Genomic DNA, 12,181 nt, shown 5'->3' on the forward strand with positions numbered 1-12,181 from the left:
AGGGGGATGGTGAAAATTAAATTATTTGCTTATGCTATGATTTTATATTTAAAGACAGATAAATCTAATATCCAGAATGCTATGATGGAAATTGACAACTTCACGCACGTTTGGGGTTAAAAGGTTCATACAGCTAAGAATGGGTTATTATTGTTTAATTCATCTCATTCCGAGCTCACTGATGTTTTGCAGATGATCCCGCAACATCCCGTTAGGTATTTAGGGATTTTTGTTACAAACAATTTTTCACAACTGCTTTGTTTAAACTATGGAGCAACTCTTGCTAAAAATAGGCTTAATTAATTAATGGTCTTTTTTTCCTTCTTCCTTTAGTAGGTACAGTTGCTCTGGTCAAGATGTCTGTTCTTCCTTTGTTTTTATTTATTTTCCTTAGTCTTCCTTTAAAGATACCCAGTGATTATTTTGCAGAAGTAGATAATGGTTATTAGAGGTTTTGTTTGGGCTAAAAAGCAACCCCAGGTTAAAATGTCGGTTTTACAGCTCAATACAATACAGGGAGGTCTACCACTGCCACATGTTAGGACATATTATCAGGCTGCCCTAATTTATTTTGTTTGGTACAGTCAACATTAGGCAATGCAGTTTTATGATAATTTCTTGTTGGAGCGCATGACCCGGAAAAGCCAAATACATTTACTTGTTTTTCTTTGTACTGCTAAATTTCTGAGAAACAAAATGAGATATAAGTTCTTACACACCTTAGCCTCACGTTTTCAGCCTCTCTATAAATGTTGGAAATTCCAGCATGTCATGCCTATACTCTGCTGCATGATTCTGAGGTTTAGGAATTGGGGTTGTCAAAAGCGATGGTACAGTCATGGCAAGTTTTAGACTTTGAGAAATTGGAAATTGGGGGATTTTTATAATGACCCGATCTTATTTCATGGGACGCATTTATTCTACAATTTGGCAACCAGAAAGTCAGTCTTTGGTTTAGTTTTACTCAGATAATTAGCTTTTTAAAAACGAATTATGTTGTGATGGAAGACGGGATTCGCCAAATTGTATTTCATATATTTGTAACTCATCAGGTGGGAGTTGGCAACTGGTATCCGATATTCCTGCAACAAGCTAGTCAAAGGTATTTATCTGAGCTCCTCCATAAATTTTTCCAGACAACCAATTGTAGATGCAATATTAAGAAATGGCGATGCCTTTCTGAGATAGACCATAGATCACTTAGAGCTGCAAATCTTAAGCGCATGGAATTTTTATCAAGATGGACAGCGTATTACATGTCTGATAGGCTACATAAAATCTTTCCATTTTATCCAGACCAGTGTTCAAGATGTAAAGCAGATAATGGGGGGAAGGGTGATGGGTTCATGTATTTTTTGACTGCCCAATGCTTCAACAGTTTTGAGGTGGAGTTTTTTGTGCAATTAGTCTTTGCACACTATAGTATCTCCATCACCTAGGTTGGTGTTTGGTTCAGCTTATGAGGTAGATCATTTGCACACATCATCAACATTTTGTATTGATTACCATTGCAGTGGCATGCTCATTGATTCTCCAAAACTGGAGAACTGATGTGGTCCCATTATATTCCCAGTGGTATAGCAAAATGGTTAGGACTCGATCTTTTGAAGAAGTCTACGCCAAATAGGTGGGGGCTTTACAGAGATTTAATGTAACGTGGGTTCCCTTTACACAGTTCCAATACAACCTAAGGGTGGTGTCGCCCGTTGAGGCTTAGTGGTTGGATTTTAGTATTTGGTAAGTGTCCCTACGAGTTGATGTGTTTATCCCCTGAAGTGCCCAGATGCACAGCCCTGAGGGTTGACAGAGCAGATTGAAAAGAAAGGCCAGAAAGAGATGGCTGGAGGGTCTTGGTTGATGACCTATAGCCCAGGACGGGTAGTAGTCATAAGTAAGTACACTTTGGGAGTAAGTAAACTCCCCAGTTTTTCACGTCTTCACAACAAGCCCCAGACAAAAGTCCTTGAAAAGATACTTCTTCCACATTTTGCAGTTCAGACAGTTCTTCCCTTGAACTTTCCTTCCTGTTGTCTCCTCTCCTTCCAGTGAGAACCTCACTTTTAGTTGTGTAATACATAACAAATAACTAGGCTTTTGGAAAGTTACAGCATCTGCAGTGAATCAAAGAAATATGTTGTGCAAAACAACAATTCAAGGTGGAAAATGGGCTTTTCAATGCTATTGTATAAATTGCAGTGAATATGGCGTTGACAGGCTAACTTTAATCAGAACAACATAATTTCTTTTGTATGCTTAGACTGTCTGAGTATGTTTATTTTCTACAACTGGCATTTGACAATACGTGGATTAATAAACATAAACGTGTGCACTTATTTTTAAATGGGTTTCATTTAATAAATTAAGAAATTCGTTCTAGCACAACCCAGTGAAAAACCTGTTTGATGACCATGCATCACCATTTCAGAATGGGGAGTTCCTGCAAAATGGCCGTATGCACCAGGTCATAGCTTCATTATATTGGAAATGGTGCGGTGAGAAGGAGGAAACGTTACGAGTGGCGAAATGTAGAATACATCTAGGGCAGGCTGCTGGAGTGGCTCATGATTTGATGCTTCAAGCGGTCCAGAGCAACATCCCTGTAGCAACCATGCACACAGTGAACATGAGCTGTTTCAGGTGCCTTGAGGAGGCAGGGTTTATTTGTGTGGTATGAGAGGGAGCAGTTGTAGTACAAGGCATCCCACACTGTTTAACAACAAGCTTTGCCCTTTAGAGAAACTAATGGGAGAGTGAACCGCTACCGTGAAGCAGGCCGAAGCAGGGGACCAGCTCAGTAGCTGGTAAAGCAGTCCAGTCAGTGTGAGGCTGCATTATGCAAAGGTAACTCTGTCCCCGTTTTCACTTCAACTCATTCATAAAAGGCAAAGCTGCGGTTTGATGCAGCTTCTCTATCTTTCATAGTGCAGCTTTTAAAAAGGGGACAGATATACCCCTGCAGGGGGACTGCATCTGCCTGTAAGAAAGTGCTTGTAAGTCAATGGGACCCCCGTTTTCCCCTTTCAGAGTGCGCCTTCAGAAGAGGGGGAAAGAGCTCTGCATATTTCTAGTGCACAGTGTGCTACCTGGCGGTCTTTTTGCCTGTGCACCCGCATCCATAATGCAGCACAGGCACACAGACATTGTTCCCTCATTAGTGAGGGGACACCCCTTTAAGATAGCCCAGGCTCTATATGTTCGCTGGTGCAATCAGTATTACACAAGGGACCGCACCCCCTTCTGTAATACTACAGTATTCCGGGGTGCAGAAAACAGATGGACAGTCCCATTGTGGCCCAGGTGCACATCATGTAATACAGGCCCTGGTGATAGCCTGATTGGGCTTGTCTGCTCTTTATCTAGCAGCCGTACCCTGTGGTACAGCGGGCAACTGTAACCTGTCGTACAGCTGGCCGCCAACATCTTGCCACCCAGAGAGTAAGCAGGAAAAAAGATGTTGAAAGAGATCTCTGCCGATACATAAAGTCAGAAGAAGACGAATCTTTGAATGTAAATTATTTTCATTGAAATTTTCCTTTACTGTCTATTTAGTTGTGTGCGTCTGGACGGTAGGTACCGAATAATAAGAAATTGTTCTTATTCATCACGTGCACATCTTTATTTTTTTATTTCATTTTTATCTAGAGTGCTCATCGAAAGGCCTTCAGTGGGTAATAGACACCACAATTGGTTACCCCAACGCTGACCCAATGGACATCCAAACGTGGATTCTTGGCTACAGGCAACCAATGGTGACACATGTATATTACAGGTAGGACACCACCTTTGACTACGTCACAGTTATGCAGCATCTTATATGTTGTTATAGCATTATGTCTGGCTTCTGCCTATTGCGTCACCATCAGCTTTTGCTCCTGTTCTTCGGTGGGATATTATAGCAATATCTTTTTAAGGCAATGTGCACATAAACATTATTTACTGCAGAAATTAGTTATTCAAATAATGCAAATGATCTTTGCTGTTGAAAAGCGTTTTGTTTTGTGACATGGTAATTTAATTTCTGTGTATTGTTGGCACAATCACACATTTTATGTGGTGCGTTTTTAAAGGTAGTATGTCGGAATGGTCTGCAGAAATATTTACTGACATAAATATTGTGTCCTAAATATAATTTCTACAAATATAATGCCATTAGGTGTAGATAATATTTTATTAGGATCTAAAACGTTGATATTTTTTTCAAACAATGTTTGGACATTTTTGTGTAAGACAATATTCTGAAAGCGATAGTTTGTTGGCATACAATTTTTAAATGGTGTTGATCTGTTAATGAAAAGGTAGAGACGCTTACTGACTTTTTGGCTTAGAGGAAAAAAACGCATTGTGATAAGGAAAGTATTTTACTCTGTGGTACCTCCCAAAATGGAGAGAGAAAACATCAATGCACATTGTCACCAAGTCAGTGTTCATTGTGCTGCAAATATGGCCGAGTCTTTCCCAAATGTTCACCTCCTTATGTTCCAAATCCTGTATTATCTTCTATAAAAAACAGTCCGGTGCTTTCCGAACGTAAAAAAAATAGGTTTTATTTTTTAAATGTGCTGGTTGTGTTTTCCGGGTTTCAATCTCAAAGTTATGTCGTAGATTCTCTTCTTATTCACTAGTTGTTTTTTTATGGTATAGTTTTACACTTTTGTAATACTTTATTAAATTCAAAACACACAGATATCAATATAAATTATCTTTAAGAAATCATCATGGTTACTTACCTATTTGGACAAGTACTGTGCATTGCTTCAAAATGGTCACAACAAATGAACATTGGTTTAAAGGCTCCTTTTAGGGAGTAGCAACGTTGCTGTTCTTCAGGGTATATTGTTATACTTCCCAAATAAAATTCCTTTGGGCTTAGATCGCAAAATGTCATACACTGAGCACTGCAACTCAATGTGCAACAACATGTAGAATCTTTCATGTTGTAAAACGGGCTGGGATTTGTTTACCATGTAAGGAGATGTGAGGCTTATTGTCTATGGCTGCAGGTTGCAGTCTCTCAGCAAAGGGTGGATCGCAGCTGTACCTCCTCTTGAGAATGAGACTGTACCTTCAGGATAGACTAACACATTTCTTAAATAAATGTACAGATCTGCCGGATTAAAACAGGTGTTTTTAGACATCTGTTTCTTCTTTTACTCCAGTGACTAAGAACATCTGTACCTGGGCTGCCCCTCTGTTCGAAACATGTTCCACACGGTTCAGCTTGTTTTTACCTCTTAGTACAAGAATTATCGCCTGTGTTCCTTGTGCTAGTTTTGACAGTGGCATTGCTTCTTGGACCAGCATTGCCCGGCACTGGGACAACCATTTGAATACTAGGGATCTTTGTGTCTTTTACCCAGTCTAGTTCCCAGTCCAGTATTAATGTAGGCTGGTTTTCAACAAGTACTTCCCTTGTAGAGTACAGTTCCATGGTGCAAGTATAGCTAGCTCCAACAGTGCTGTCTAAATAGTGTCTAGTTGGCCTTGGATAAGCTTTAAGTCAAGTTTTAGGATCATATGTACTGTTTGGACTCCTCCCCCCCCCCCCCCCCCCCCCAACCCCCCCTGAGGAAAGGCAGGAAAGTTTGTGTACTGGCCTTTCTTTCCATTGTTACTCTTAAACATCCCAGTCGTTTGCCAGTGACTACATGCCCTTGACCATACGGGGTAATTGGGTTCCCTATCTTGGATCCCCCTCATGTTAGGGTTAATTTTTCAGTTACAAAGTAATTTACGCAATGAAGTGCAGTTTCACTTTCATTAATTGCAGAGGCAGGTATGTAGCACAACACTAACAGTAAACAAAAAAGAAAAAAACAAGAATTTCTCTTCCATTGACGCAAGCAGTCCACTTCAGTCCTCTGCTGGAGTGCTTCAGTGCCCATTTTCCTTTCCGCTCAGTTTTAAAGCCCTTTGATGTCAAGTACTGGTTGCAACATAGTCTGTTGTCAAGTGACCATATTCGTGGACTTAATAACTTTTTACACAAATGATATCAAGACCAAAGATCTGTTTTTATTTCTTCTCATTTTGGGTATTGTAAAGAAAGATACATATGGTTAGTGAATTACTTTGGAGCAGACTGGGAAAAGAAAACCCTCTGTGATATTTGGTGAAGTGAAAAAATGTACATATACAAGTAGGAGGTAATTTGTTAATGTATACAATATACTGGAAAATTCTTATAAAATATTCCTGATTTGTACGTCATAAATAAGCATCCAAAAAACTAATTTCTTTCTATTAGTCTCTTTAAAGGTATTCCGCCTGGGGTGTATGGGGGCTTAGTGATCCAGTGCTCAGGTCGCCTACCTTAGTGCCCCTTTGCTCAAGGGTATTTCTCACTCTTCTGCATCTGCAGTACAGGCCCTTTTCCCTGTGGAAGTCCGTCCTGGTATGCAGCATTTACAAACTGTTATAATTAGTTCAGTTTTATTGAGCCATGCTGCGTACCATATTATTGCAGATTTTCTTGTTGAGTGTGACTGGCTCGCACGCTCCTCCGCTCGGCCCTGGTGCTTCAACCGTTCTTACTTTTGTCTTGATGATAACCTCATGATTTATATACAAGATCGAAACGCCGTTGACATATACGATTTTTGGGGGGCTAAGTTGTCCTGGGTAATGAGGCCACACCTCGCCATTGAAATAACCGGGTGGCTTCAGTGAAGAATTCCTACTTGACCATTGAAGTCCTGTTAGGATCCCTGAGCACAGAAATCATTTCCTTAGAGGCTCTGTTGTAAAGGGAAAGACTCCATTTCAAGGGCGCCGCCTCTGGCTTTTCTGTGCGAAGGGGTAGGCGGACGGGTTGATGAAGTTTGGCTTTGTTTCCAGTGTATGGGTTGCTTCCCATGTAGGTATCTGACAGAAAGAATTCTTAACCATAGCGCTGAGGACGTGACTGCCACATTCTTAGTATTAAACAGATTAACAATTTAGTATAATCCTTATTGCTCAAATCCAAATTCCTTTGGGAAGACATAATTTAAGCTTACCATTGAAAGTTAGTGGTTGAAAATGTTTAGGCTATCACTACTGTTAGTTTTATTGTAGCATATTTTGTCATCTTCATTAATACAATCCTAGTCCTTTATTAGCAACTGATGTAAATGCGCAGCTTTTCTTGGTCTAATGCCCTTAACCTTTAGTAGAGTAGTCTACCATTTTGAACTGATGTCATTCTATCGGTGGCATGAAAATATATAGTGCTGTGGTGTCTCCCCTAGGTATAAGCCATAATTCCAAAATGCAGGAAGCACATATCACATCAATTAGCGGTTTAGCAAAATCATGCACTGGTTACAATCTCTTTCCCAGATGGGAATATTGCATTCTCTGCCTGTAACTAAAAATATACACGGTCTAGTAGATTTCAGTTAATTGTCATACTATATTGATGATGGTGTCTTATCCCTGCGACACAGCCCACAGACAAACGTCCATTATGCCATAGTGCACCTGACAAAATGCCTTTTCAAAATGCTAAATTCTAGGTTAATTTATTGGGTAAGTATCAAGTAAACACTAAAGTCTAACATAGCCAAAAAGTACTGCAAATGGGAGTGGGGTGTGGGTCTTGCCTTAAGTGAAAGCAAAATTCTGATTTGTTCTATAGATTATATATGAAGATTACAAATCTGGTGATTGGTGTGGTGGAAAGCTGCAGTGGTGAACATAATCAACAATTAATCTTTTGGTTCTTGGTGTTTCAATCCTTGATACTTCACCCCCACCGTTTTTTTCTGGCTGATATTTTACTGGAATACTAACTAGACAAACTAAAAAAGGCGTTAATAGAGAAATACTCTGTTCATTGGTTACACTAGCATGTTAATGGGTGCTAGTTTACACTATGACTTGAAATGTCAACACATGTTTCATCTCAAAGAACAAGTTACTTACTCTTTATGGTGCATACTCTATCTAACCACAGAATCCTGAACTTTCGAAAATTCCCCAGGCACCAGAGTGGATTCAGATGTTTTCACACCAGTGCTCCTGCATGCTGCTAGATGGTGCCATGCGGCTTTGCGTCTGCCTTTATACGCCCTGGTGGTGACGTAGTTGAGACACACATAAATGCGACTCCTGTGTGTCATCATCAGTTTTGTGCTTGACTCTTTCCATGCCCTCGGATGCGGCACACAAAACAGTTGTTGGTATCAGTGTGCAGAACCTTTTTAGATGGTAAAAGAGGACTCTACAGAGCAGGGAGGTGGGAGGGCAGTGTGGAATCTGTGTTTAGGCAGAGTATAGCCCAAAAAGCAAAGAGAACTCAGACCACAAAGTCCTACAGAACTAAACAGGTGGAATGCTCTTCCCATCAGACATGGCCGTCGAAGCAGTAGTGCTTTGTGAAGGTGTGCACTAACCCCCACGTTGCTTCCTGATGTCAGCAACCGGCAGTCTGCGTGCCAGTGCAGTTGTTGTAATAGCAGCAGCCTTAGCCCGGTGGAGTGAGCCCTGAGTTTTTCCCGAGGCTGTTTCTTGGGAGGTGCATAGCAGATCTTAATGCAGAGGCCTATCCACCTTAAAAAAAAGTCGTTTTATGCACCTCTTTACCTTTCTTTGCCCCTAAGAATCCCACAAAAAGCTGATTATCCACATGATGGTTGTTTCTGCAATCAATGTAAAAACCTAAAGCTCTATTTCGATACAGCCAAGGGCAAAGGAGTTACAACTTGAGGCAAAAAGGCTGCCCTGGTCGTCAGCACTAGTGTGCCTCGAAGAAAGATGGTGTAGAGCAGCTTCACCGAAAGTGCCTGGAGTTCCCTCACGCAATGAGCCAAGGTGATCTCAATGAGGAGGACAGTTTTGAGAGTCAGAAGACACAATAAGCAGCTGGGCTTAGGCTTGAATGGGTGCACATGAGGAATACAAGGACCAAAATAAGATCCCACTGTAGCATAACAAGTGGCTTGGGAGGGAACGTGTGTCAAACCTCTAATGAAATGCACTACAATAGGTGATTTAAACACGAGTGGTGTCCTGAAGCAAAAAAAAAAAAAAAAAAACACATGATGGACGAAATGCTGAACAATGCAAACATTCACCCCCAGTCACAAAGATTTGGGTTTAATCCATCATTTTTTTTTGCCCATCCTAGTTTGGACCCAGCCATATGCAAATCAGTCTTGACCCTGTTCCCCATGGGAACAGTCCAGCCCAAACTGCCAGGAATCGAGCATCCTGGGACCAGTTTTGTGGTATCACCCCACATCAGGCAGGCTAGCTTGAATCCTGTAGCGCAATGATCATGGACCCCACGTCTGGGCATACCCTTCCCACTTAGGGCGACAAATGCAAAAAGAACATATGATGGATGGAATGCTGAACAGTGTAAACATTCACCCCCAGTCGGAGATCTGAGCTTAATCCATCGTTTTTTTGCCCACCACGCCACCCCAGTTTGGACCCAGCCATCTTGACCCTGTTCCCCATGGGAACAGTCCAGCCTGAACTGCCGGCCAGGTCCTCTCTGGACGAGAAACAAGCATCCTTGGGCCGGTTTCGGGTATAACTGCTCATCAACCAGGCTAGCTTAAGTCCAGTGGCACAGTGGGCCCAGGACCCTTGTCTGGGCATACCTGGTGCACTTAGGGCAACAAATGCAAAAAGAACAGATGATGGACGGAAGGCCTAACAATGTCAAACATCCACTCCCAGTCAGAGATCTAGGCCTAAATCCAAAGTTTTTGCCCACCATATCACTCCGGTTTGGACAGTCATATGCAAATCAGTCTTAATCCTGCTTCCTATGGGAACATAAATGTGGCATCTCCAGGTATCCACTTCAGAACACGTCTGGAGCTGTGGAAGATCAGAAGAGGACTCAACCTGCTGTTTATGACCAGGGAAGAGCCCTGAAGACTGGACCTGCTCTCCCTCTTGTACCCAGGACAAAGAAGTGGACTGCTAGGCTCTTTAGGCTGACCTCCTGTTAAAGTGTAGGGGCAAAACAAGAGGCCTTTCCTGCAACTGCCCAGCTCACCAGCACTAACTGGACGTGGACTAGACTCTCCAGTTGGCCTCTGTATGCCACCCTGTGAGTCTTTAAGTTCCTCCCCTGAAGTCCTGAGGGGCTTTAGAAATTTACTCCTGTGATAAAAGGGGACTTGACGGACTAAAATCACAAAGTAAACTCTTTGACCAGGGCGATCCTGTTAGTATGTCTGGCCGTGTTTGATCGCGATGAGCATCAGATTGTGCCTAGGGTCCTGTTCTACTGCAGCCTTAGACTATAATTGGCACTGTGCTTTTTGGCGCTTTTCTATTTAAAACTTTATAAAATCATATCTCCAGTTCTCAAATTTGATTTTTGCTATTTTGGTGTCATTTTGTTTATTACATTTTACTCTATTTTCTAATTTGTTTTAGGGTTTTTTATTGTTGTGCATTTTGACCTTATTACTGTTTTAGTACTGCGTAGGTATTTTACACAGTGCCTCTAAGTTAAGCCTGTCTGCTCTGTGCCATAGATGCCAAGGAGTTGAGCTCAGATTTATTTAGTTAATTTAGTGGTTTGCCCTGACAATGTTATGATTACTTGAAGTGGGTACAAATCCCCTTCAACTAATATCCCATTTTCTTACAGAAGCCAATCATTTTTTTAAGCAATTTTTATGTACAACTATTGTCAAACTATTCAACAATTCAGAACCTTTGATGGGGTTTGTTCAGAGAAGTTATCCAAGCAGATTATCATCTACAGGTAGTATTGCTATATTATCCGATTTGTTCTAATCAAGTGTGTCTCCTCTCAAGTCCATGTTTCATAGAGTTGCTCACCTTGTTAAAGGTGCTAAGAAATTGGATCATTTCACACCAACTGTGAAAGACTTGCATTGGCTGTCATTGTAAGCTAGAACTCCCTTAAAAAATGTATAATTTACAGAGCCCTTCATCGTTGTCTTCTCGCCTTTGGACTTTTTGTGTGAAGTTTAGTGATTGGGGGGGGGGGGGGTGGAGGAGGGAAGTGGACATAGTACATTGAGCAATCCCCATTTTGGCATCTGGTTTACCATGTTGCTGTTTAGTGTTATTGCTGAGTTTATCTGGTAGGTACTATATTTTAGGAAACTTCCCTTCTAAATTCTCTGTGGTTGCTTATTATCCTTATTTACTCCTCAGGCCTGCCAGAACTTGTAAGTCTAATTGAAAAAGGATTGACTACCCACTCACTTTTTTTTTTTTTTTAAATAAGAGAGGAGAATCTGGATCTGAGAGTCCTCCTTGGATGGTAGAGCCAGAGTTTTGCTTAAAGGACAATAGATCTTTTTATGTGAATCAGTTGGGTTATGTACCTGAGAGCTTTCAATGAGATTTTGTGGCCTTAGAGAACCGGTCCAAGGCCTTGATTACTGCGGCGATGCGGTCACATCTGCTCATGTGTCCAGTTGCAACATTCTGGATCTAAAGTAGTTTGCTCATTAGGTCTCCCAAAGGCCAAGTTTCAAGGCTGTTGGCATTATCTGTGTGTGACAGCACTATGGCTATAGTGGTCAGAACCGTATACCATAGGACAACCGGAAGGACTGATGCCGCATACGCTAGTTCTGAAGCATCTGGCATTTTACCACAGATTTTCTCGGACTCTAAAGATTACCTATAAACGGGATCCTCTGCCTCTTTTTCTGGTCATGTTATAGACCAGACTTACAAACCTTCATCCAGAATATTTATTTTGCCTTAAAAAAGCCCCAGGTGTACACGCTGCATGGGGCGAAATACGTGTGGGCTGGCAACCATTTGTAATACTTTGTCAAGCATTGTAATTAAAGTTCTGAGATCATCAAGGACCACAAGATTAATAAATCACTATACAAGAGTATGATTATTTATAGACTCTTAATATTAATTCTAAATTCATATAGAAAATTGGATTTATAAAATACATGGGACTAACCTATATAACTAGTTATAATATACTCTAGACAGTGACTCAACAGAGAATGATGAGAGAGGTAGAGGTATGGCGGTGACTTGTTCTCTTCTTTCTATTACCTTGATGGAACTGCGTGCAGGAGGCAGCCTTACCCACATCTACGATTTCTCTCTTTCAGTTCCTTTAGTTTGCGGGTCTTCCGGTTGTTTCCTGCTCAAAAGCGACTTAAATTCAAAAGTCAGTTCATGTGCTCATGTGATCCTTATAAACATCAATGTAACAAATCAAAATATTTCA

At 41.2% G+C, this 12,181-nt stretch overlaps 1 protein-coding gene across 1 annotated transcript in view; it reads left to right on the top strand.

Annotated features, from left to right (window-relative positions):
- The window catches only part of LPGAT1 (lysophosphatidylglycerol acyltransferase 1), a 346,210-nt gene that overhangs the window by 240,867 nt on the left and 93,162 nt on the right, over positions 1-12,181 (top strand). The window contains exon 6 of the mRNA XM_069233932.1: positions 3,643-3,769. Coding sequence (XP_069090033.1) covers positions 3,643-3,769 — 127 coding nt within the window. The remainder of the gene's footprint in view (positions 1-3,642; positions 3,770-12,181) is intronic.

This window comes from Pleurodeles waltl, chromosome 5 (genome assembly GCF_031143425.1).
Source record: "Pleurodeles waltl isolate 20211129_DDA chromosome 5, aPleWal1.hap1.20221129, whole genome shotgun sequence".
NCBI lineage: Eukaryota > Metazoa > Chordata > Amphibia > Caudata > Salamandridae > Pleurodeles > Pleurodeles waltl.